General features: G+C 39.3%; 1 protein-coding gene across 1 annotated transcript in view; it reads left to right on the forward strand.

Moving 5' to 3' along the window:
* Window positions 1-27476, forward strand: part of ankrd27 (ankyrin repeat domain 27 (VPS9 domain)) — a 43543-nt gene that overhangs the window by 7765 nt on the left and 8302 nt on the right. The window contains exons 2-22 of the mRNA XM_042412325.1: window positions 793-915; window positions 5057-5167; window positions 5973-6281; window positions 7097-7156; window positions 8336-8389; window positions 10029-10094; window positions 10702-10778; window positions 12830-12951; window positions 15836-15914; window positions 18024-18156; window positions 18353-18445; window positions 19321-19442; window positions 20342-20424; window positions 20584-20699; window positions 21008-21100; window positions 21882-22079; window positions 23836-23895; window positions 24620-24736; window positions 25374-25418; window positions 25530-25646; window positions 26498-26692. Of these exons, the coding sequence (XP_042268259.1) occupies window positions 814-915; window positions 5057-5167; window positions 5973-6281; window positions 7097-7156; window positions 8336-8389; window positions 10029-10094; window positions 10702-10778; window positions 12830-12951; window positions 15836-15914; window positions 18024-18156; window positions 18353-18445; window positions 19321-19442; window positions 20342-20424; window positions 20584-20699; window positions 21008-21100; window positions 21882-22079; window positions 23836-23895; window positions 24620-24736; window positions 25374-25418; window positions 25530-25646; window positions 26498-26692 (2352 nt within the window). The 5' untranslated portion in view covers window positions 793-813. The remainder of the gene's footprint in view (window positions 1-792; window positions 916-5056; window positions 5168-5972; window positions 6282-7096; window positions 7157-8335; window positions 8390-10028; window positions 10095-10701; window positions 10779-12829; window positions 12952-15835; window positions 15915-18023; window positions 18157-18352; window positions 18446-19320; window positions 19443-20341; window positions 20425-20583; window positions 20700-21007; window positions 21101-21881; window positions 22080-23835; window positions 23896-24619; window positions 24737-25373; window positions 25419-25529; window positions 25647-26497; window positions 26693-27476) is intronic.

Here is a 27476-nt window from a genome sequence, read left to right on the forward strand (position 1 = left end):
TTCAGTACGGTTATCCAAGTCTTTCTTCATAGCTGCTCTGTAGCAACAATCAACAACAAAAAAAGATGAACAATTAGCCGCACATGCTATGGATTAATGCTAGAAACGCCAGCGGTCGGTGTATACCTAAAACCACCAACGGGTGAAATGTAGCCGTGCACCTGGCTGCCACATTTCTAACACTAAAGATGTCATCTGTCACTGTATTAAGACATTGTCTTCATGAAGGAATGTCTGAAGTTACGAAATGAGTTTGTTTAATCATCACCTGTGTTTTGGTCCTGTTGGGGGTATTTTAAGTTGTCTAAATCAGTCTAATATGACACTGATAATGGATATTAGAAGAAAATATTTGCATATTTGGGTGATGTGATGATATTATAAAGCAACATTCATCACATAATGAGGTAACTCATGTTATTTAAATGACCAAAGTAGCCTAAATACCCCACATGGACAATAAGGAGCCTTAATATTAACAATAAACAACCACCACACTTATAGGCAACAAAATCGACATGACAAAGTCAAGCGCACAATTTCACCTCATCAATTATTAATTTAGGCATTTCAACGATGTGTAAATAAGAGAAAATCACCAAGAAATGTGAGGTAACCAATAAAGCTTTTTTTCTTTATAAGATCATAATGCAAATATATATTTTTCTCTTTTGGTTCCATTCATGAAAACAGAGTAAGTTATCATTGATTTAACTTCGTCTCCATCACAGCATCTGAATCTCCTCTCCTCCTCTTCCTCCTCTTCCTCCTCCTCCTCCTCCTCCTCCACAGGATCCAGACTCCCAGCTCCTTATGGCTGTATATGATGAGAACATCCTGAAGAATCCTTTCTACTTGGCGTTAGAGAAGCAGAGACCGGACCTCTGCAGCCGAGTGGCAGAGCTCCACGGCATCGTGAGTCATGACTTTTAAGTTGAAATTCACCTCTTTAAAACTGTGTGTTTGTCAGAAGTATAACAAGAAAAAAACCAAAAGAGCAGGGATTTAGGAAACATGGATGTTGTTAAAAAAAAAAGAATGACTTGAAGCTTTGTTTTTCTTGCATAAATAAGGTTTTGTTCTTTTCATGAGGTCTCTGTGTTACCACATAATGATAACATAACAAAAAAAACCCCACTGTGTCCAAATGTTGAATGTCATACATCATCTATCAACCAGTTTCAAGTCCCTGTAAGCAGATTTTCTGGTTCAAAGTAGGATTTTTCATGCAGGACTTTTACTTGTAATGCAGTACTTTCACATCGATGTATTGATACCTCAATAAAGGATCTCAGTACTTCTTCCACCACTGAAAAGACCACAACTATAACAACAAGTCTGTTTCCCCTTCTAGCAAAACTCAGCAGCTGATTTCACAGATCACTTCCTCCTCCTCTCTGGTTGAAGGCATTTTGAATCAGTAAAATAATCTGCTGTATTTATTGTTTAGAATTAAACAAACTACTACTGGACTTAAAGGCACTGTGGTGGAAAACTGCCTTTCCATGAGGAGTTAGCAAGAAGGCTAATCTGTGGTGTAGCATTGTGGGTTTTCTGTGTAAAATGATTAAAGGCCGCCATTTTTAGTGTGAGAAAAAGGTGGATAAGTCACACTTGTATTATCACCAAAGTGTCAAGGTCACTTATGAACTTATGAAATAATGACCAGATGGTTGAACATAAGTAACAATGAGGAGGAGACTAGAAACTAAGCTCCACAATATGAGGTTTTATGATGTTGCATAAGGTTTTTCTTCGTCCCGGGATAGAGGCCTCGGTTTGCGCTGTATCTCTTTATGCACAGTAAATCTATTCACATTGAACTCTACCAGTTTCCAGTGTATTTTTTTTAGTTTTTCTCTTATAAGTTTTGAGTTTAATACTAAGTTGTGGGTGACCTGAGGACTTATTGGCCCATTTGAAGATTTTTCCACAACACCAGCAGCAGCTCCCTGGTTGATTCTCTACAGTTGTGCTGCGGATTCTCTCGGTTAAACCAGTCACAGCTCAGTTAAATGTGCGTCAGACGTAAACAGCCTCTTTACCAGAAATCCCTGAAGTGCCCACCAGTCTGTATCAGACCCATTAACCAGTGTAATGAGTAGGAGTCATAGGCGACTGGTTTCCGCTTCATTTTCAAAGTGAAACTAAATGTTTAATGTCCTAATAGCAGATCAAGCTGTCAGTTCAGCGCTGTGTGTGTGTGTGTGTTTTTTTTGTGGTTTTAACACTCTCTTAGCTGCGTTCCTCTCTGAGCCCACACGTCTACACTCACTGCACTTGTCAGTTTATATTTAATCATAGAATTGGTCTGAGCATTAGATGAATATTTGTTGAGGTAAAGCTGGGGTGATTGATTAATGAGTTTTCTCTGTTTCTTCTGTTTCAGTTACCCTTTCGGACTGATTCTGGTTTATAAAAGTTATTGATATATAATCCATCACAGACAACATTTAACTTCATGGTATCACACAATGATAACGGTGCATTCAAGGCTGCTCAGACATGTGAGACCTCTGTCTAAAAGGCATTGCTTTGAAGAGCTGTGCTGTTTAAAGATCCTCTCCAAACATGTTTTAAGACATACAAATACTGTCCGTTATTTTCTCGATTAATCGATTAGTCGTTTGGTCTATCAGATGTCAAATGTCTTGTTTTATCTGATCAAAGCTCAAAGTAAACTTTACTGTCATCCAAGACCAGAGAAGTGAGACGTGCACAGTAGAACGAAACTGTGTTTACTACTAGTTCAGTGTGCAAAATAAAAACAGATAAAAACATAAAAACAGACTTCATACATGTCAAGTAGCAGCAGTTATAGTGCAAACGTTCTATCCATAGAGTTTATACTGTATATGTGAAGACGTCTTCAGATGTCTTAATGTTGTTAGATCAACAGTCCAAAACCCAGATATTCAGATGTTAAGTTTACTATCATGCACGACGCATAAAAGCTTCACACTTGAGAAGCTGCAACCAGTAAATATTTCCTTAAAACAATGAACAAAATGATTAATCGATTATCAAAATAGTTGCCAATTAATTTTCTGTTGATCAACTTATCGATTAAATGACTGATTGTCGCAGCTCTAAACCAACTGAGTGTGTGTGTGTGTGTGTGTGTGTGTGTGTGTGTGTGTGTGTGTGTGTGTGTGTGTGTGTGTGTGTGTGTGTGTGTGTATGGAGGTGGTTAAAGGGAGTTCATGAGGGGTTTAGCTTTTCAAAATAAGATATTCAGTTTACCATCATGAGTGACACATAAAAGCATCAAATCATCTCATTTGAGAAGCTGAAACCAGCAAACGTTTGTTTTTCCTTTTAGAAAATGCCTATTCGATGGTCAAAATAGTTGCAGATTAATTAATGTAGATCAACTAATTGATTACTAGTACAAATAATGATTAGTTGCTGCCCTCCTAATTTTAAAACATACAATGCTTTGCTGCAAAAAAGTAATGAATTACATTTACTCTTTGAACATTTTAAAAACAGCATTTTACTCAGAGGGCTTGGGGGAAGAACCTCTGACAAGGTTTAGCTTTTCAAAATAAGATATTCAGTTTACTATCATGAGTGACAGATGAAAGCATCAAATCATCTCATTTGAGAAGCTGAAACAAGCAAACGTTTGTTTTTCTTTTTAGAAAATGCCTAAAATGATTATTCGATTATCAAAATAGTTGCAGATTAATTAATGTAGATCAACTAACTGATTACTAGTACAAATATTGTTCATTTACTTCACTGTAAAGTCCGTTCTCAGTGTTTGTGGGTGAAATCAAACATAAAGCGCCGGCCCCTTCAGTAGCCAATCAGTATAACGTTTTGACTTGTATTCCAATATTCAGTAATACGTCTTCAATAAACTCACACATCCAATAAAAGCCGGAGATCTAATCTGGTTTATTAACATCCATATTCAGATAAATCACACTTTGCTTCTCTCAAAAAGGGAAAACTTGGAAATATACAACCTGTCCTCATTCATGATGATATTATACATTGTTTTATGCGTTATTATGTGTTCAAAAAACCTTTTTTATTCCACTCTTAAGCTTAGAGAACTTGCTTCTAATGTTTGTTACTGGAATAATAATAATTCAAGTAACAATGAACAGAAGTATTATAATAATACAAGTCTCAGCCATGTGTAATAATATGCACATAACAATAAGCTTAATTCTAATATTTAACTTTCAACAGGTGAAAACAGTCTTCTGGTGCCAAACATGCATCACTCTGCACAGTTCAAGTCAAGTAACAATAAGCAAAACACATTTTTTTAAGTTGAAGAAGGACTTTAAAGACTCCAGTCCGCGGCAAAGTGCAACCACAGTGAAAAAATCAACATATGAAACGATCTAAACGAGTCAATAATCGTCCTATAAAACATGTTTAAGCTTGCCAAGACGCTTGAAAGTTCAGCAGATGAGAATCAGATGTTTTGGATGGTTTCCAGCAGCGGCTCTGACTCACTACTGGAAACTCAGATGATCCGCTCGCAGTCAAAACATCAGCAGAACACAGGAAAATACATCTAACTGGATTACAGCTGCTAATACGTGTTTCACAGCAGCAGACTGCTGACCTGGAAAATCAGTTATACAAGACAGTGTTCAAACACTACACACTGTGCGAAATGTCAGGGTTTCACTATGGAATAAAATTAGGGTCAACACAGCTATATAAACAGTATTTTAGTCACTTTTCTTTTCTTCTTTGTTTGTGTCACTGCTCATTACATCTCTATCAGTATTTCTCTCTAACTGCAGCGATTAGTTCAGTGATTAGTCCTGCTAGCATCAGCATCCGTCTGTTTCCTCTACTGTCAGCATGTTTAAAAACCAGAACGCTTCTTTTATCTGATGTTTCTGTCGTTCCTGGTCTGGACAGAATCAAAACTGATTCCAGCCGCAGAAAGAATTTGCGGCCCAGTGTGACTGGAAACAGTCATGAGTTATAGACTGGATTTAGTTTTGTATAAACTGTTTGATCTTTAACACTGAGTGATGATTAAAAATGTAAAACTAATAATATCTTTGTTCCCGTGTTGCAGGTTCTGGTGCCTTGTTGTGGAAGTTTAACCGTCAGCAGCTTCTCAGACTCTCAGTTCGACAGTTATGTCCTGCAGCCTGAGGGGGACGGATACCGGACTGTGGATGGAAAGGTTCGTCTCACTTTGTAAAGATCAATGACGTCAGAATCATCTTAAAACTAACAACTAAATAACTAATATACCAGAGTCCAGTCTGACACACATAATACTGGATACGGACTGATTTGAAAACAAGCTGCAGACATTTGATTTGTCACAGCAGGAAAAAAAGCACAGGTGGAACTAATAACATTATTGATTAATGTCACTGAATCGGCACATGACAGCAGTGTATGAGGTCAAGACGGCAAGAGACCTGGACCTGTCACAGCTAAACACAATGCCATATATAATGCCACAGAGCAGATCTTCAGTGTCTCTTCTGGTTCCAACATCATGAGACAAACACCAACACGAAGGTGAAGGAGGCTTTACTGTCAGAGCTCCTAAACTCTGGAACGACTGGTCTGATGAGATCAGCGCGGCAGAGTGATTCAATTACATTTTTATGGTTTTAACTTAGTTTTAACTATCTGCATTTTATGTTTTTATGTGTTTTTTTGTAAAGTACTTTGAATAACACTTTACCTAAATAAAGATTAGTATTATTAGATTAAGGGGAGAAGATGGTTTTTGGATAGTTTAAAGTCTAGATTGAAGTAAGAGGTTCCTATTGGCTGCACCAACATTTAAATTGAAGAGAAGACACTCCTATTGGTTACTCTTAAACCTGAATTAAAGTCATGCAGCTCTTAATAGCTTTTGGCTTTCATTTAAATAATCTTCAGTTACTTTATTCTACTTTTAACTATTTTAAGGTTTTATATGATGATGGGCCTCCATTGCTTTAATGTTGCGCTGCTGTTGTATGTTGCAGGAGGTCAAGATCCAGGACAGGCAGGTCCTGCTGGGATCCGGTTCCCCGGCCTCTGTGTCAGTCCCCATCCTGTTTGAGGAAACGTTCTACAACGACCAGGAGCAGAGCTACAGCATCCTATGCATCTCCCGGCCCGTCGAGGTGGACCCGAGTCCGGCCGAGCTCAGCCCGCCGCCCCCTTACTGCCTGAAGAGCCTGGAGGATGTCAGGGAGTTCCTGGGCCGTCACGCCCAGAAACTGGACAAGTTCATCCACGGTTTCTGTCAGGCCTTCAAGGAGCAGGAGAGGAAGGGACTCCGACACCACATAGTAGGACAAACTCTACGTCTTCCTCACTTCTGTTGTTGTTCTCGTTCCTTCCTCTTTATTATTTTTCCAACTTCTTGCTACCTGTTGTCTTTGAACTTCTTCTTCCTCTGCTTCTTTTTCATCTTTCCTTCTGCCTTTTCCTTCCATTTCCTCACCTCTTGTCACCAGTCAGGTGTCCATATGAACAGTGAAAGAGGTTTTCCTCACTGTAATCATTCCTCCTGTTCATACTGGATATTAAAAGATCCTTCAAATGTGCTTTCAATGGAAGTGATGGAGGACAAAATCCACAGTGTGTCCACACAGTCATTTAAAAGTTGATGTGAAGCTTAGATGAGGCAGCAGTCTGAGTTAGTCATATCAAGAGGATATCTGACACATTTACAGTCTTTTTAGCATCAAATTCCCTCTTTGTGTTTCCCTGTTGAGCTGCGGTGGAAGTATAGTAACAAAAAGAGGGACTTTGGCACTAAAAAGACTGTAACGTTGAAAGATATCTACTTGATTTGACTCATTTGGACGCTGAAGCTTCATATTAGCTTCAGATAAACTTTGAAATACATTTTTGTCTCCCATCACTTCCATTGTAAATACATTATGAAGGGATCTTCTAACAGTCAGTATGAACAGGAGGAATGATTACAGCAAGAAAAACATGTTTCAATGTTCATTTAGGCTCCTGACAGACTTGAAAAACTGCGAACCCGTCCTTTAAGGGTGTATTTTTCCTTTTTAATAGAAGATGAACAGTTTTGGTGATTGATCAGTTAGCTTCCCTGCAGCACTGACCGCTCGTCTGTTCTCTCTCCTCTCAGGACTCAGTGAACGGTCTCTACACTAAATGTCTTCAGTGTCTGCTGAGAGACTCTCGCCTGGTGAGTAGAAACCGACCCGCAGGTTCAGCTACGGTCGAGATCTATGCAGATATTGGAAGGTTTTGGGTGAGAAGTTGAGCTGTAGATTCAGAGCAGGATTTCCTCAAGCGGTTTGCCCAGTTGTCATGGAATTGAAGACGTCCAAGTATAATATTTTTCTGAGCGCTCTAAAGACTTAATGTCCATGTTGGCTTTAAAAGTTTCCAAAGTCAAGAATAAACTTTAAATCTCAGCCTTTAAGCTAACGTGGACAAAGAGTCCTTAAAGTGCTCAGATGCCCTTTAAAGCAGCGTTTAGATGATCCTCGTCTACTTGTAAAATCTGGAAATCTTAAACAACTACAGCTGCAAAAATCAGTCGATCAATCTAAAATTTTTTGAAGTAAAAAATCCAATAATTCTCTTGTTTAAGATTCTCAGATGTGAAAATGTGCGTGTATTTGTCTTAATATTATAGTTGATTGAATATTTTGAGGTTTGGGACTTTTTGGTCGGACAAAACAAGACATTTGATGACATCACTTTGGGCTCTAGGTGATGGGAATTTTTCGGATTTTATATGGGCCAAAAAATAAATTTAGAAAAAAACATTGATTATGAAAATAATTGTTAGTTGCAGCCCTACAGACAAGCATGTTGCATTTACCAGGTATGTATGCTAATGACATGAAGTGGACTAATGAGAAAGAGCCGCCGGAAACCAGATGTTCTGCTGCCTGAACATATTCTTCATCCCTGGACGTCACAGATAAAAGGAAGTTATATGATTTTATGGCCAGTTGTGCATCATGTGCTGCAGTTAAACATCGCATTGTCCCACTTTATCACTGATATACTTTTGTTGACCATTTGAGGACAAATTATTGGTGTTAAACCTGGAAATTCTTGGTGCTCAAATGCATCTTAAGTTTCTGTCTCATTTGTGGACGAGGGGGAAAGCCCCCCCTCCCTACAACCCCCCCAAAGATCCACAGGGACACAAACTGTATGTTGATCAGTGAAGACACCACATGACACCAGAGACGTCAAGTTTAATATGATAAGCAGCAGCCCCTCTCCTCTCTCTGCTCAATTTTCTGCCTGATCACAGAAGTCGGGACGAGTTGCGTCACATCCTCTGCGGTGACTAATCCATTTCTCTGCATTAACTGATTCTGATGAGTATTTTGTTTATCTACAGAAACTTCTGGCGAAGCAGGAGCTTCAGATGACTCTCCTCAAACAGGCAGTGGAGGTAACTTTACTCAGTGTTCATGGGTTTAAGTTAACAGGTTTGTTTCTGAGACACATTTAAAACGGATGAAAATGAAGCTCATGACTTGGATTTGAATTGAAGGTCAGCAACCGGCCTTCGTTTCTTATAATTATAAACACTAAAAGAAAGAAAACTACATTTTGAAGGCAGGAACAGGAGCGTAGGAGCCCGTGCAGCACATACACAAACATATCCGATTATACACTCATGAACGCAGCCTTTAATCCGCTCAGTCCCGGACCAGGAAGTGTCTATTTGTACTACATTTTAGTTTTCAGATATTTGATGTGAGTAGTTGTATTCAAGGTTTATGAGGGATTAAATAAACTGGTTCGTCTACCAACAATCCAATCACAAAAGGCGTTTATTAGAAAAACAGAAAGGTGTAAAACATCATAACAGAACAGTAATCTTTTGATATTTTCTGTCTGACTAACAGCAACTATGTCCAACAACAGCATCATAAATAATAAATAACAAAAAATTCAACAACAAAGCCTTACTCATAGGAACTTTTACTCTACTTGTAAACTTTTAATCCCAGCTGAACACCATTTAAACCATGAAGCTAACAAGCAGCCAGCGGATACTGCAGCGATCACCTGTGCTCTCAAAAAACTTGTATATTTTTTAGCACTTTTACGTTCAGCCTCCTTTTTCACCGTCTGCGTGGCGTCTTATGTCGTTCATATGCTGAAATATTTCCTTTTAAAGTCACAGCTAGAGCGTCTTTTAGCTTCCGTATTGTGACGTACAGTTACGAGAGGCGATTACATCAAATCGGAGCGCTGAAACGTGGGCTTTGATTAGTGAATACGGAGCCGCAGAGAGAAACTGGACTCCACACACACACACACACACACACACACACACACACACACACGCACACACACACACACACTTCCCTCAACCGTGCGGTTTGATCAGAAGGAGCACGAGGGGGGAAATAAATGAATTAGAGCTCAACCGCAGTGTTTAGGAAATGAAAACAAACTGATAGAACACACGAGCGCTCACGTGTAGTTTTTTTTTTTTTTATGATGCGTGTTAGTTTAGTTGTTTTGTTTAAAGATGAGTCATCAAACATCTGAAAACCTTTTTACAGGAAGAGAGAAAAGAAGGATTTTGATGTAAAAAAAATGATCAAAATGAGTTTTTTGGACGTATAATTGTCATATGAGAAATGAACAACTAACAGGATTAAAATGTGTTTTTTTATTTCACTCTTTAAATTTATTTAGAAAAGAATAATTTAACAGTTAGTCGATAGTTAGATTTTTTTCAAGCAAAAATACAAAATTTGATGTTTTCGTTTGGTTTCTCAGATGTGAGGATTTGCTGTTTTACTTTGTCTTAATAATATTTGAAAAAAAACAAAACATTTGTTGACATTTTTCATTGTTTTCTGTTTCATAAAGCAGGCGATTAATTAATCAATCCAGAAAATGATTGTCATATTAACTGTTAATGAAACTATTAATGAGTTGCAGTCTTTGTTTAGTGACTCTGTTAAATCAAACATGCAAACATATTTCACATAACTGATGCTGGATTGTGTCTGACTGTTGCTTTGCTTTCTCACAAAAGTTCTTCTTCTTCTTCTTCTTCTTTTTTCCAGATCTATGTTCATCATGGTATCCATGATTTAATCTTTAACTTCGTGGGAACGCTTGAAGCCAGCCAGGTAGGTCTGAGACGTCTCGCTCCTCAAACACACTGAAAACACTGAAATGTGTCTTTTACAAATAAAAAAAAACAGACAAGTGCTGAGTATGAGGTGTTGCAGGTGTTGAAATGAAATGATGCTCCACCTGCAGATAGCGGTTATATTTATTGCATTTCTGGCTCAGTTTAGTGTTTTGATCTGTTCTCGTTCCTGTGGATAGATCGCAAAATATCAGCGATCAAGAGCTTCTTTGCAGATCAGCAATTTTGCAGAAACATACAGCAGAAATCCACCATAGAAGAAGAAGGAGAAGCAAATACCGTCTGCAATGCAGCTACAAGAGGTTTAGTTTAAATCTAACAGAACACAGTCAGAGCTCAGAGCTTGAACGCATTAAGTTGGCTGACAGACAGGCTGCAGAACATCAGAGCACAAAGGAGATCAGAGATTATCTATAAATCTTATTTCTTTCTTTCCGTCTCTTTGATCCCGCTGACACGCAAACATCCCCGTTAGTGAATCAAAGCTGCAGTTAAATTTGATGTCGATGTGTAATGACAGTAATGTGATCAGACCTCATGTCTTCATTTCTCTCGCGTGTGTTTGTGCTGCTCATCATCGACAGGACGCTGCGTTCAACAAAACCACGAGGAGCCTGCAGGACCTGCAGCAGAAAGAACTGGGAGTCAAACCGGAGTTCAGGTCAGTTCAACGTGTCATAGCTGCTGTTTTAAGAAAATACTTCATCTGTTTGGCTGGAGACAACCGGACACATCTTCTGTTTAGAGCTGATTAGTCGATTAATCGATTTATTGCCAACTATTAAATTAATCGCCAACTATTTTGATAGTAGATTTATCATTTTTAGTAATTTTTGAAGAAAAAAATGTCCGAATTCTCTGATTCCAGCTTCTCAAATGTGAATATTTTCTGGTTTCTTTAGTCCTCTGTGACAGTAAACTGAATATCTTTGAGTTGTGGACAAAACAAGGACGTTAGGTTCTGGGAAACAGTGATCGATATTTATGTCCAATCGATTAATGAAGAAAAATAACCAACAGATCAATCAATAATGAAATGTTTCAGTTACACTGATTGGCTGTTATGAAGGCTAAAAGGTCAAAGTTATTGATAGATAATCCATCACAGACAACGTTTAAGTCGCTTTAGTGTTTTTGTTATCATTGCGTGGTGCGTTCAGGAACACTCAGACATCCGAGGTCAAAACGACATCGCTTTGATGAGCTGTGCAGCGGACAAACAACAAGCAAACATGGATGTCATGAAGGATCATGTGAATTTGATTTATTTTATTAAAAATGTTTTCCTCAAATTTCATTTATTTGGCAAACGCTTTGGTCCTAATCAATTTATACAGTATAATTGCAACAATAGTGATAGTGCTTTCAGAGTCTCATCTCTGATTTCAGAATGACCTTTAACACACCGTCAGGTAGACTTTTTAATGCAGCTAAATGATCATATGATAATGTAACATTGACAAGAAGATAAGAACAAAAAAAACACTGTTAGAGATTATCTACCTAGAGCTAATTTCAATCTCTAAAGGTTAATTTTCATATAAATAAACTAGGGATGCACGATATTGGATTTTATGCCGATATGCCGATATTTCCAACTCATTGTGGCCGATTGCTGATGCCGATATATGCACATATTTTTTTCCAGCTGGCGGAGGAGACTATTATGCATGCAAGCATAGATTATACTAAGTATGATTGAATAACAAATCGGGGCTCGGTGGTCCAGTTGGATCCACATGGAGAGCCGGGCCTAACGTTAGCTGAGAGGAGGGCGGAGTGTTAGCCGCAGCATGACCGGAGGGAAGCACAGCCAGCTAGCCTCTGCTAGCCTCCCAGCTAACGTTAGCCCCGGCTCTCTATGTGGAGCACCAAGCCCCGGTTTGTTATTCGGGTTAAAGTAGGAAGAAGCAGCGGGTCTGACGGGCAGCTGAGTGAAGTGGAGCCTGCGGAGGAAGCACCGGGACCGTCAGGGTGACACACTCCATCAAGGGAAGCACAGTCAGGCGGCGGAGGAGATGGCGACATATCAGCCTCTCATAATCGGCAGAATTCGCCGATGCTGATATTTCATTTTAGAGCTTTTATCGGCCGATACCGATGACGTGCCGATAATATCGTGCATCCCTAAAATAAACAGGAACCAACAGCTGCCTTCACCACAGAAAATCAATGGAACTGATGGGATGATTTGGCAAATATTATAAAGTGTGAGAACAACAAACCCATGTAATGAATTTAAATGTGAATCCAGAACAGAGTTGTATCAAGCTGCATCCTGTCTGCCACTTTATATTGTCTTTTGTTCTCATTCTCATTCATAACGTTGATCAGTTTTCTCCCTTATATCATATAAAGGCCTTTAGCAGCCTAAAATGTCCCTTCTGATCCTTGCAGACAACCTGTACATTAGTATTTTCTTAAAACCTGAGTACCTGCAATGTTGAAAAGTCTTTAAAAAAACAAAAAAACCCTTTGAATATATTAAATAGTGACAATTATGTATTTCATAAATAATTGTAGGCCTTTTTGTCCCTACTGGTTTTTCATCATTCTTTGAGTGTTATGACCATGAAAAAGGTATAAAATTTTATTTTTTGTGGTGTTAAAAAGGTCATCTGTTGCAGAAACCCTGATTAAAGTTAATTTACATGATGTAACATTGTGTTGATGAATGTTTGAAGCTGAGCTGTAACCGTTGTGTTTCTGTAGTATTAACTTGTCTCGGGCCAAAAGAGAGCTGAGTCAGCTCAACCAGCAGACCTCCCCCCTCCTCAAACTGCTCTGCCTGCGTAGAGTCGCCCTGACCGCCACCCAGACCCCCCGACGCACAGGTGAGCACTGTGTGTGTGTGTGTGTGTGTGTGTGTGTGTGTGTGTGTGTGTAACTCCATGTGAATCTCTGTCTAATGAACTGAATTAGTAAAACTGAATGAATCTGAAGACTTAAGCTTCTCTTGACAGTTTTTGCACCTTGAGAGCAGAGGAAGAGTCTCACACTTCACCTCCTCCACAATTCACATGTACAGTTTAATGTTTATGGGCATGAGTCACATTTTCATACTTCTTCCTCAGCCCTGTTTTGAGGAAGTGGTGACTTCTACCGAACAGTCACCGCAGCTGTTGGGTATGAAGATACGTTGGCACATAGTTTATGTGTTCAGCTCTGACAGAACAGCTGTTTTTCTGTGGAAAATCAACACAAACACTTTTGTTTTATGTGAGGCATTACTCCTGCGTGTTGATAATTGTATCAACTACTCGTTGTCGGGACACTTTTTGCAGCAGCCTGCTTTTGTGCTGTCGTGCAGCTGCAGGTCAGGTGAGGACAGGCTCGATACTGGAGTCTGATTGGCCAACAGCAGCAGTGTTGTGAAGTGGAAGAAGGAGCTCTCCACTCTGAAAAATCCTTCTTTTAATCATCTCCTCAATATTTCTTAAAGCAGTCATAATCAATAACTAATCTAAGAACTGTCAGTGTTTAATGTGTTGGCGTTGGCTCGTAGTGATGAACCTACAGAGAATTATCAGCGACTCTGCTCTGTTTCAGCTCATTGTTTATCTGTCCGGCTGCAACTTCTACTGTTTTGATTCACTCTCAGCGCTCTCATAGCGTCGTTTTCAGAGAAAAAGCTGTAAAAAGCCGCTGTACACTACCTGCTCAGCACCAAACGGCAAACAGACACAGTTAGCTGTCGACTAGCTGGTGAACATAGTGGAGCATTTAGCAGCTAAAGAGCCAGATATTTCCCTCAGGAGTTAGTGGAGAACAAAAACAGAGCTAAAAGAGAGTGAATATTGGACTTACATTCACCAGGTGGACAGAAACACGACTCCACATGAATAATAATGTTGCTCCGTAACAAACAACATATCAACTTAAATGTGAGGATGTGTGTTGTGTTCACTACTAGTTTCTGATGAAAACTAGTGGACAAAGAATCTGCAGGTTTAACACAGAAGCAGTGCTGTAGGTTTATATTATGGCCACAAGTTTTAATTCAATCAGTGTCAGTCTGTAAAACATGAAGATACCCATCAGCCTCAGCTGCTGTTGCATTGTAGAAGAAGCTGTAGATCTCTGCCACCATGACAGAAAAACTACGACAAAACTTTCTGGTTATAATGAGAAAATATCTTGAGGAAAAAAGGAAGGAAATTTTCAGTTTTTATTAAATGAAAAAAAAAGAGGTTTTGTAGAATAAACATGTTACATATTTCTCAAAATATCAAGAAAAGTATTGGAACCAAACGTAGGTATCATCACTAGTATCAAAAATGTTAAATGAAATATTTGATAATGAATAAAATAAATAAAGTCAAATTTATTTTTATAGCACATTTCATACGGCAGGTGTAAACTCAATGTGTTTAAAAACAAGTAAAGATAATACATGACAAAAATATATAACATTACATTAACATTACAGATATAAAAACATATAAGAAATTAGAAGGTGAGAAGGTATTATTATTATCAAAGAAATAATAAAATAATAATAATACTGTTTCTAAAAAGAAGGTTTTACCCATTAACCTAACTAAGAGCTTGCGAAAAAAGATTAGTTTGCTTTTAAAGGAAGACAAACAAACCTGAGTTCATGAGTAAGACCATAATGACTGAAGGCACCATGAGCTGATTCAGTATTTATTCTTGGTGAGGAGACCTTTATTTGATGATCTGAAGGGTCTGTCTGGTGTGTATCCAGAGAGCATGTCAACAACGTAGGAGGGAGCTAGACCGTTCATAGCTTTAAAAACAATAAGAAGTATTTTAATATCAATTCTTTGCTTTACTGGGAGCCAGTGAAGAGAAATTAAAACAGGAGTGATGTGTTCACACCTTCTGGTTTTGGTTAATACTCTGGCTGCAGCGTTCTGAATAAGCTGGAGTTTATTAACCAGTCCAGCAAAAAGAGTCCGTTACAATAGTCTAGTCGACTGGAAACGAATGCATGAACCAACTTTTCAGACCATGTCGAGAATAAACACTAAATCAGAGAAGAGGGAGCGCTTGACTCGATGCATCGGACCAGACACTTTGAATCAAACATCATCAGTGTTGTGTTTAATTCATCGTTTAAGTTAATGTATGACAGACTGTGCAGCTCTGAGTGTAACTCCAGGTTAGATTTCATCATTCTTCATCACTTCAGCTGAGATGCATTTCATAAAAAAACATCAGAGTAAGAATATCTAACATGCTGCTTCTCTTTATCTCAGTTTTATCTTCAGTTATTGGTGCACATTCATCAGAAAGTATTCAGGACATTTGCTTGGATTCACCTCATCAGAGAGAAAGTATGACTGTTCAAATCAGCCCGTCTGAACTCTGCGTGATCTCCTCTCGCCGCCGCGTAATCAGATCAGTGAGCAGGACAATATCCGCTCTGTCGCCCTCTAATGTGTTTGTCCAGTTTGTTTTGGAAATCCGAGCTTATTGGCCCACAAAAAAAACCCCGCTGTTAGTCCGCGGAGTGGTACGATCCCTTCATAATAAATGTTTGTCAAGCGGTCAATTTATTCATTTGGGTCAGGACAGAGGGGGCAGTGTGTCCCGCAGCGTCAGGATGACACGGCAGGATGAACTGAGCAGTGTGTCATATTTGTGGTTTTCTTTGTTTGTGTTCACCTAACTGTGTGTGTGTGTGTGTGTGTGTGTGTGTGTGTGTGTGTGTGTGTGTGTGTGTGTGTGTGTGTGTGTCTTCTCCCCCTGCAGTCAGTATAGAGGCCGTGTGCGCGGACGACCTGCTCTCCGTCATCCTCTATCTGCTGGTGAAGACGGAAATCCCCAACTGGTGAGCACGGAGGGAGATTCACTCTTGACCTTTGACCTTATGGCTCGTGGGGCTGAAAACACAGATGCTGAAAGTCATTTAAGGAGAACTTCCAGGAGCGTCGTTTAAAAAAACAAGACTGTCTCCTCGTCGTCTGTCGTGCAGTTTGAGCTGTTAATCGTGCTTCTACGTTCACCGTCAGCCAAGATAATATTCTGATACCAATTCTTTACATCCTACTAAATGTTGTATACAGTGTGCACTATATTATGATTACCAATGATCTATTACTGCAATGATTAGTCAATTAGTCTATTGAAAGGTGATAAATCTGCAACTTATTTGATAATCGTTTAACCGTTTTTATCAAAAAAGCCAAATATTTCATGTTTTCAGGTTCTTAAATTTGAGTATTTGGTGCTTTTCCTCATCTTACATGATAGTAAAGTGAATATCTTTGAGTTTTAGACAAAACAAGACATTTAAAGAAGTCACTTTCAAATGTTTTAAAGAAATTAGAACAACAGACATTTTCAAGACAATCGATCAAGCAACCAAAATCAGCATAGTGAAAATAATCATTAGTTGAAGCCATATGTTATATACTAATCTTAATAGTGTACAGTTTTTGCATTTAGACAAGGAATCATCATACTGCATTGTTTTGTATCAGCAGGAAACTCTGCACCGTTGTTTGCATTGTTGTGCAAAGGAAATATCACCTCGACCTCAGAGAACCACCTAAAGTTAAAGCTCACAACAATAAGACCACACGACGCTCGTTTCTGATCCGTCTCACCACCATCCACTCTTCCTTTTAAATGTTGCCCAGCCGTGAACAGCTCCTCCATTTCCTTTGTGCATTGCATTGTGGGAAAGAATAGTGTCCATTCAAAGCACACTTAAAAATAAAGGCTTTTTTTAGCTGGTTTGAGTATATTTAATTTGGTCATTTTTTTCCAGTATGAACACACTACAGACTGGAAACCTGCTTAGTATCAGTGTGTAATGTGGATTTGAGACACCGGTGATGTTTGACAGCAAAGACCATTTTATAACTGTCAATAAGGGGAATTATAGGAAGTCCAAATGACATGAGAGGAAGGATGTTCAGGAGGGAAACGTGGATACAAACTCTTTTAAAAAATATACAGTTTGGGGAGAAACGTCTTCAACATGGAATAGTTGTAGTTATTTATCAGACTGAGCTATTTCCACTAAAGGTTTATGATATCAGGTAGCTGTGACATTTAGAATTTATTCAGGGTGAAAAAACAGTATTCAAAGAAAAAAAAATTAGGAGCGGAGTGTGTCAATGTGTCCGCTAGGAGCAGAAATATTCAGATGGAATTAATCTTCTGAAACTAACTAGAGTTCATATTAATTGCGACAAGAAACACGAGTATAAACAAAAGTATTTTGACATGAAAGTTTCTGCTTTTGCATTCAAAAGTTTAGTTAACGAGCTAATGAGTTAACGAGCTGACAAAACATCAGTCAACGCAGGTTTAAATATGAATTATCTGACAAACAAATCCGATAATTCAAACTGTTGCTGCCGTGTGGAGCAGAGAACTGCTGATGTCGGCTTAATCAACTAATCATTGCTGTCAGACGATATTAAACATGATGATGATGATGATGAATCAAATCTCATGATCAGCAACACGAGTCTCGAGTGTGCCGTTAATCTGACAGATCAGAGCGAGATTTAATTAATCGACTGAATGTTGTTTAACATCTTGACGGGAGCCTGTTAGTAGAATTAGCAGAGAACAAACATCATCCTGCACATCCAGTCGTCTGGATGGAGGAGTTGTTGTTGTTGTTGTTTATCTGTGTATGTAGTTAGTTTAGAAAGCTGCTTTTGTTATTTTTCACAAATCTATTATTACATCTGTAGTCTGTTAGTGCAACACAAAGTGAACATTTTCATATACGAGTCATTTTTGCCAAATTTCTATTAATATAAGTCGCTCTAATTCTGTTGTTCCTCACCTACTAATGAAGAAAAATGACATTTGTTATTGGATACAGTTCTTAGAGAATAGTTTCATTTATCAGTTATACAGGCCTGTGTGACTGGTCCATGGTTGAATGTGTTTAAAGGTTTTTGTCGTTTGTCGTCAGGATGGCCAACCTGAGCTACATCAGAAACTTCTGCTTCAGCCACTCCAGTAAAGATGAGCTCAGCTACTGTCTGAGCACGTTTGAGGCTGCAGTGGAGTACATCAACCTGGGGAAGCTGCAGGACACACACTCCGTGGGTCACACACACACACACACACACACACACACACACACACACACACACACACACACACACACACACACATACACACACACACACACACACACACGAATAGGACTATTATTATGTCATCACGGTGTTGCATCTCAGCTCGGGAGTGTTTGATGGTACTGAACGTCCTCCGTGTTTTCTTCTTTTGTCCCCTCAGGGCTCAGGTGAGCTGAACGACAAGGCGTTGTTCAAAGAGAGAATGAGTCTGCTGACTCAGAGCACCGCTACGCCCATCCACTGTCTGTTCGAGGTGAGCTGCAGGAAACTGAACCACCAACATCCACCGAACACTTTCACAGTTTTTACCAGACAGTTAACTCCTGGTTAATATTACAGCTGCAGTTACTTACTGTTTTTCAGCAAATTCGCTGGTCCTGTAATTTAGATCCCATCCAGAGCAATGAATCACCTAGAACTTCCTTGATAAAGACCAAATACTTCATGATTAAATAATGTTATGACGTTATACAAAAAACTATTTCAAATATCATTAATTAACGCCATAAATAACGTTTCATCTCCATCTTTACTGCAAAGAGATCAGTCTTTTACTGCATTATCTTTGACTGATGATCAGTTCCAACATCTTTTTAGGAGAATTATCTACAAATAAAAGATTATGAATTATTGTTTTATTCAAAAATGCAGAGGAGGTTCAGGACTTTTTTAAACCCTGAGTAGTGCCTGCAGGCAGCCCCAACAGCTTCCAACAGGATGACAGGCCAACGTGAGGCCAAACACAGAGCAGAAAAACTCTTAAACCATCGGGATTTTGGCAGCTGGACAGTGAGAGGAGGATATTTACAGAGATTTCAGTAAACATATGAAACTGAAACTGCCCCCCCAACCACACAGCTAAAAGTCAAGTCATGTAATGGGCGGGGTCAGCTACTTAACATAATCACTCCCAAGTTAAAAGATGAGTAATCAAAACTATTTTACATCTCACGAGAAAAGAAAAGTGAGAAATTTTGATATAAAACTATTCAAAAATTATTTTTTTGATTGATAATTAGCACAAGGACGCCGGATTAGAATGTGGAAAATGTATTTCACTGTGTTTAAAAGAGGTGTTTGTTTCTGTGTGTGTGTGTGTGTGTGTGTGTGTGTGCGCGTGTGTTACAGCACATAGCAAATGGAAACGAGGTGGAGGTCGAACGTCTGCTGAGTGAAGGAGAGAGCGACGAGGACGTTAAGATGTGTCATCCCCTCTGCTCCTGTGACCTCTGTGACCTCCAGCTGTCTGGGTCAGCACACACACACACACACACCCCCATATATGTACACACACACACACACACAGGGGTATACACGGCACACACTAGGGTACACGAGAAATACAGCGCACTAATGAAGCTGCTTCGACACTCGGGTTTATCATGTTTGTGTGTTTTAGAGGAAATGAGAAACATTTTGCAGAATCTTTTTTTCCAGGAAACCTTCTGGCTTCTATTTTCTTTTCTGCTCATTTTTCTACTCCACATCATTTCCCCTTTTGCTCCGTTTTCTGTTGCATCAGAGCTGTGAATCAGGAACAAAAAACTTTTTGCTCTTTCACTTCCCACTTGAACATACTACCCACACACACACACACACACACACACACATGCAGGGTATCTAGTTTATGAAGTCTGTCTTAAAACAATAATCAGGAGCCCAAATGAACAGTGAAACCTGTTTTTCTTGCTGTAATCATTCCTCCTGTTCATACTGACCATTAGAAGATCCCTTCATAATGACCTTACAATAGAAGTGCTGTATTCACTTTTCATCAGTCCTCGTATCGGCAGAAATGTATTTAAAAGTTGATCTGAAGCTGATACTAATATAAGCTAATAATCATCTACACAGACTCACAGGGGACGAGTCAAATATTCGACATCACGCTGAGAAAACTGTGACGAGGGTGTGATTTTACAACGTTTTCTCAAAACCTTTACAAAGACAGATCATTCGTTTCTTGTTAATAAATCCCCCCTGAGGGCTCATTACTGTAACTGAGATCAGCTGTGAAGTTTCCTCTTTTTGGGTTTTCTTTTGTAGTATTTTGAGTGTCAGTGGGGGGTTTCCGTCTTTAATTTACCTGCTGAGCCGTCACTTACAGCTGTAAAGTGACTTTGGTTGTCGTTTTATTTTCCTGTTTCAGACGGTTGAACGACCCGTCCATCGTCACGCCGTTCTCCAGAGACGACAGAGGTTACACACCGCTGCACGTTGCAGCTATCTGTGGTGAGCAGCTGCTTTAAACGCACAGAGGGATAAAACATGAGCTGCTTTAACGATAGGATCCCTATTTATAGATGTAGAAATGATAAACCAACCTGTGTGTGTGTGTGTGTGTGTGTGTGTGTGTGTGTGTGTGTGTGTGTGTGTGTGTGTGTGTTTCAGGTCAGGCCCAGCTGATAGACCTGCTGGTGTGTAAAGGAGCACCGGTCAACGCCACAGACTACCACGCCCTCACACCACTACACCTGGCCTGCCAAAAGGGATACCAGGGAGTCACGGTGAACGACACACTCCTCACACACACACACACACACACACACACACACACACATACACACACACAAACACTCGTACAGCACAACATTTGTCAGTGTGTGTATACGAAAGAATTATGAAAATAACCTGTATGTACAGAAAAATCATTTAAAACCGAGTTATAAAACATAGAAGAAGTTCAGAAAAATGAATAAATGTTCATGTTAATTAAGACAAAGATAAACTGAAGGCTATAATACTAGATAATACAACAATAACATGAGTAAAACTTGAATATTAATGTATTAAATGTGTGTTTCTGTCCTTTTAGCTGCTGCTGCTGCACTACAAAGCAAACACAGACGCTCAGGACAACAACGGCAACACACCGCTGCACCTCGCCTGCATGTACGGACACGAAGACGTGAGTCAAACTCTCTTTGTTAAAATCACTTTGTCAGAATAGAAAAGAATTTAGTTAATTTATTAGTAGTTGAATCAGTTTCTGGAGGTCTGAAGACTTAAAATATTTCACAAAAAAGAACCAAAGATAAAAGAAAAGGTGACCCCCAGATTTGGAACCAATTTGGATTAATCAACAAATATAGATTTTATTGATCAGTTGTACTATTTGATTAAGAGATTAGTTGTTAAAAAATTATAAATAATTTGCTTGTTGCAGATTTTCAAATGAGAGGATTTCCTGCTTTTTCTCTTTTTCACATCATCTTAAAATGAAGTATCTTTGGGGTTTTAACTGTTTTTAACATCGTTCTGGATCTGATGAGATTGATGCTGCAACTAAGAATCATTTTCATAATCAATTATTTTTTCATCTAATCAATTAATCATTTGCCAACAGTCCCAAACCCAAAAATATTCAATTAACTATAATGAAGGCAGCAAATTTTCAGATTTAAGAAGTTTAATGTTTAATTTTTTATTTGAAAAATGACTTAAAATAGTTGATGATTAATTTTCAAATGATCAGTTAATCATAACTAATCATTGCTACTCGAGATGTCATTATTATTGACATTCTATACACCAAAGATTCTACATATAATCAATATGTCAATCAATAATTAAATTAACTGAGCTGTGAGCCTCGGAGTCAGTTCATCTCCTCAGATGTTTTCTGGGATCAAGATGTTGTGCTGATGGCGGTCGTGCTGTGTGTGTGTGTGTGTGTGTTTGTGCGTCAGTGTGTGAAGGCTTTGGTTTACTACGACCTCCAAACGTGTCGCCTGGACCTGCAGAACGATAAAGGTGACACGGCGTTGCACATGGCGGCTCGCTGGGGCTACGAGGGAATCATCCAGGTGCTGCTGGAGAACGGAGCGAGCACCGACATCGTCAACAAGAACAAAGACTCTCCTCTGCAGTGTGCGCTCAACTCCAAGGTGAGCGAAACGCACACACGACAGACCATAATACTCCGTAGGATTCAGAAGTTTGTCCATGAATATACTGAACTTTTCAAACGTCAGGATGTTGCTCTTAGAAACGGCAAGCTTCAAAATAAATTTAGCATAGCATCATTTTGGAGTAGCAGCAGTTAAAACAACATAATATTGATTCTATTTCAGATTTACAAAATGAACATAAAGGAGAAATATCTTTATATTTACAGATGAATTTATTACTAGGGATGCACGATATTATCGGCACGTCATCGGCCGATATAAGCTCTAAAATGAAATATCGGCATCGGCCCGAAATGAACATTTTCTGTCGATTATGAGAGGCCGATTTGTCGCCTTCTCCTCCGCCGCATAACTGTGCTTCCCTCCATGGACTGTTTCACTCTGACGGTCCCGGTCCTTCCTCCGCAGGCTGCACTTCACTCAGCTGCCCGTCAGACCCGCTGCTTCTTCTAGCGGAGGCTAGCTGGCTGTGCTTCCCTCCACTCATGCTGTGGTTAAAGCTCCGTTAGCCTTTCAGCTAACGTTAGCCCCGGCTCTCCGTGTGGATCCAACCGGAGCACCGGCAACCAGCGTATTAGGTGCATTAGAAAGTCAGTTAACTGTCAAATATGACAAAGAAAAGCATTAAATCCTTAAATTTTAGAAGCTAAAATCAGCTCATTTTTGGCATATTTGCTTAAATGAATCTGTAGATTATTTTCTCAATTAATCATTGAATCATTTGGACTATTAAATGTCAAAAAACAGTGAAGTCATTAAGTCTTGTTTTCAGTTTAAAAGGATATAAAACAGAGAAAAGCAGAACATGATGACAGTTTCTGCTTAAAAAAACAAAAACTTTCTGTATTTTTTTTTTTTTCAATCAACAAATAGATGAATCCAGATGTTTTCATAGTGGGAGCTCGGCCTCTCCGGGGGGGGGGGGGGGTCTAAACAGTTTCAGGGAAGCCTCGGTGAATTGAAGTGAAAAAATATTACATTAATCAAAAGGAGATCGCATAGAAGAGCAATTCTAGAGGAGGAATTTTACTGGTTTTACCACTTTCTCAGAGTTAGAAACTAATAAATGTATTTGATGTAGTCTGAAGTCTAACAGCAATATCTCGGCTCAACTGTTGATGATATCAAATAACATAATCATGATCCCAAAGGCATCCAGGAATCGAGTAAGCCAGTAAATTAAGGGGGGGGGTGAGAGGCGCCTTTTTCCAAGCTTTGTCTGAGTGGAGGCCTGCAGTCTCAGACTTGGATTAATCACTTTGTTGTTGCAGCTTTCCAGCAGCGCAGCAGTCGGACTCTCATACTGTAACCATCAGTCTTTGAAGCTGTTTGCTGCGTCTCATCATGAGCAGTAAAGTTTGTAAAATGTGGGAACTGAGCGACATTAAAGAAAAAAAAACAGAAATCAAAGCCACGTTCGCTCCGTCTCAACCGACATTGTTTTCATGTTTCAGAGCTCTGTAGTTAATCTGATAAGCTGCTGTTGTTTCCAGGAACAGAAAGTGTCGGAGCGGTCGTGGGAACAGAGCTGCCTGATCCTCTTACGCAGGATTCATCCCTGCACAGACCAGGGTGGTCCGGATCTGACCTCAGATCAGCTGGAATGATTGTAACAGATGCTGAAACATCCTTTCCTCCAGCAGCCTCCTGCCTGAAAATATGTTCTTTTTGGTGTCAGGCACATAAACTGTTTATATACTGTTCATACATGTGTTTTCTTTTTTTCCTGTAGATCCTCATGTTGTTGCAGTCGTCTCAGAACGGCCGTCAGCGCACAGGCAGCGGAGTCGATGTGAGTCTGATCTACTGTCATGTCTTTATCAGAGAGACCTTCAAGCAACCTGTCAGAGTCAGAGGTCAGAGGTCACAGACTCCAGACCTCAGATGCAAAGACGTTTGTCCCTAAAATGATCAACAGGTGCTAAATAAAGAGTTAAATCACAGCATTCAGAATATAAATTAATGACCATTTTTAGTAGTTAAAAACTAAATTCTCCTTGGAGTTACTAAAGTTTTCTTCTAATACAACTTCTTCTTCGGTGTGTTCAGCTGTTTCCTCACTTCCACCACAAAATTTCAAGTGTTTTGTATGTCAAACCAGCCAGTCATGATGAAAGAGATGCTTCTTGGTTTTATGTTTTTCTAAATAATCCGATAGAAAATGTTATGATCTGATGCAACAGAGCAGCATGTAAAGTGAAACAAACGTCTATTTTTATGGAAACAAGGTGCAAGATCAGGTTTTTACTCCAGTAATGTTATTTCCCACTAGTTTAATTCAGATCTACGACTGTGTGTCGCTCAGTATGAACAGTACTGCAGTTTTTGGATGTCTAGCATTTATGCAAAAAACTCTGCATGTGAAAAATGTTTTTTTATTTAATGATTTTGAGTTTTGTGTCTCTAAAAAGCTAAAATGGAAAAATACATTTTTTTTCTTCCCTCTCTCTCCCTCCTCCTCCTCCTCCTCCTCCTCCTCCTCCTCCTCCTCCTCCTCCTCCTCCTCCTCCTCTCAGTCTCCCAGTCGCTCCCCTCAGGCCTCAGACTGCAGCAGCCGTCGCTCCTCCATCTCCAGCACCTCCTCTCTGGGCTCCGAGGCCAAACCGGAGGGAGAACGGGTCCGACACAGAGAGGTAACCGACCGCAAAACACACCGAGAACAACAAGCTGATAGTACAGGAAACACTTTATATTAACCTTTCTAACATTCTCACCTCAAAACCAACTGAATACAAATACAACTGCACATCAAAAACTAGAAGAGCAGTTTAGTCTAGTAGTAGTAGTAGTAGCAGTAGTAGTAGTAGTAGTAGTAGTAGCAGTAGTAGCAGTAGTAGTAGTAGTAGTAGTAGTAGTAGTAGTAGTAGTAGCAGTAGCAGTAGTAGCAGTAGTAGTAGTAGCAGTAGCAGTAGCAGTAGCAGTAGTAGCAGTAGTAGTAGCAGTAGTAGTAGTAGCAGTAGCAGTAGCAGTAGCAGTAGCAGTAGTAGTAGCAGTAGCAGTAGTAGCAGTAGTAGTAGTGGTAGCGGTAGCGGTAGCGGTAGCGGTAGTGGTAGCGGTAGCGGTAGCGGTAGCAGTAGTAGCAGTAGTAGTAGCAGTAGTAGTAGTAGTAGTAGTAGTAGTACTGAGCTCCATGTGTGGTCTGTCCCTCCGTTCTTCTGTGGTTTTAACGCAGACGCATTTCATTAAACTACAGAAAAAGAAGCTTTAGAATCAATAGGCTGATACTGTTTCCATGGCGACTGACGCTGTCCGTGTTTGTGTGATTGACAGGTGGAGAAGCTGCTGCGTGCCGTTGCAGACGGTGATGTCGAGATGGTGAGAACAAACATTTTTTCTGTCTGAGCATCCTGAGGAGGAGAACGTGATTCGTTAATCAGTGCTGTTTTTATCTGTGTGTGTGTGTGTGTGTGTGTGTGTGTGTTTCAGGTGCGTTACCTGTTGGAGTGGATGGATGAGGACGAAGAGGACGAAGGAGATATTCGGTCTGAGGCTCTGCTCTGCCACCCGCTGTGTCAGTGTCCCAACTGCGCTCCCACTCAGAAGGTCTGAAATGTGATATATATATATATATATATATATATATATATATATATATATATATATATATATATATATATATATATATATATATATATAACAGGTCTTTATTTCACTTCCTCCATGTTGACCAGCTGTGTTGATTAATTTAGACTCATGTCAGATGCTCCACTTTGCCTTTTGCCCAAAACAATGTTAAGCTACCATAGATGAAAGTCAACACTTTCTCCAGAATTTACACATTTAAAGTCTTGGATCCTTTTTTAATAAGGAGACATATCATGTTTTTTTATATTCTGTAGGATGTCGGATGTTAAACATGCTATAAGTTCTAAAACTTGAGGTGAACGTATGTAAAACCGCTGCCTTCAAGTCAAGAGTCAGGGCTTCAATCTGCCCTGACTGCTGCGTTTGTTATCTCTACTTCCTCATCGTCAGATTGTTTCGCACACGCCCACAAATGGATGTCCGTTCTCTAATCGTCATTGTTAAGGTTGTTCTGTGGGTTGTTTTCTATATATTACTCAAACCAACAGTGACAATGATCTACTAACAAGTATTGTGTGTGCCTCCAAAGTCTGATATATCTTATTCCTCTGCGCTGTAGACCTCTGTTGTCCAAAAACTATTAAAAATTAATGAGCCACTTTGCTGCACTGGGTTTCAAGATATAACTTTCATCAACATAGCTTGTCAAGGATTTGCTGATCAAGACTCAAACTTCAAAAAATCTTGTAAGGATATAAGCGACAACCAAAGAGCTGATGGAAAAATGGTGTCAAGCGTCAGGCTGAATGTATCAAAAAGAGGATTTCAGTAAAAACGTTGCTCTCTCTGATCCTCCGTGTGTCCTGCAGCTGTCCGTCCTGCAGGCCGGAGCTCTCGGCGTTAACAGCTGTAACGCCGACGGTTTCACGCCGCTCCACGTCGCTGCCCTGCACGGCCACTCGGCGCTGGTCGCCCTGCTGATCCGCCACGGAGCCAACGTCAACGCCCGCACCAACCAGAACGCAACGCCGCTTCACCTGGCTAGCCAGAACAGCCACGTCCAGGTAGGAGCAAAGCAGGATGGGTAGTGGTACAAATTATTTAATTTATTAATTAATCATACAGAGCAGCAACACTCTGATACTCTGATGAAGAAGGTTTTATTGTGTTTATGGTCAAGTTATTGCTGTTAATGGAATAAAAATGATCTTTTTGCCTACATGTCATCTGTGACTGTTGATCTTATTGTGATTCAGTCATTCATGATAATAAACACTTAATAGACACTTAGAAATCACCATCATTTCATCATCACTGACAGCTGCAGTGTAACTTTAATGATGATACTTTTCCTTTAAGAACCCTTAATTAGCATTTACATACACAGCACCAGTCAAACGTCTGGACTGTATATATAAGCAGTATATAAAGAGTTAATTCATTGTTTTTTTACACTATAAGAAGTTATAAACAGGACATTTTAAGTGTTTATTAATGTACACTATTTGTCAACAATTATAACTTCTCATATGTTATATCATGTGTTTTACCATATTGTCGTTGATTTTCTGTTTATACAGCAGCCTCCTCATATTAGTGCCTGCAATCATATAATTATAATATTATATTATAAATAAGTATATCTGCTAATAACTACATTATAGTGTGTTATAAAGCATTTATTATATGTTTATATACTGATTATAAATGCTAAATAGGGGGCAAGTAAAGTGTTACCACTTTATATATATATATATATATATATATATATATATAATATACACATGATATAACATATGAGAATATATCCTATATACGTAAAGGTGAAGCTTTGCATAGTGTGATTTT

The sequence above is a fragment of the Thunnus maccoyii genome, chromosome 5 (assembly GCF_910596095.1).
Source record: "Thunnus maccoyii chromosome 5, fThuMac1.1, whole genome shotgun sequence".
Lineage (NCBI taxonomy): Eukaryota > Metazoa > Chordata > Actinopteri > Scombriformes > Scombridae > Thunnus > Thunnus maccoyii.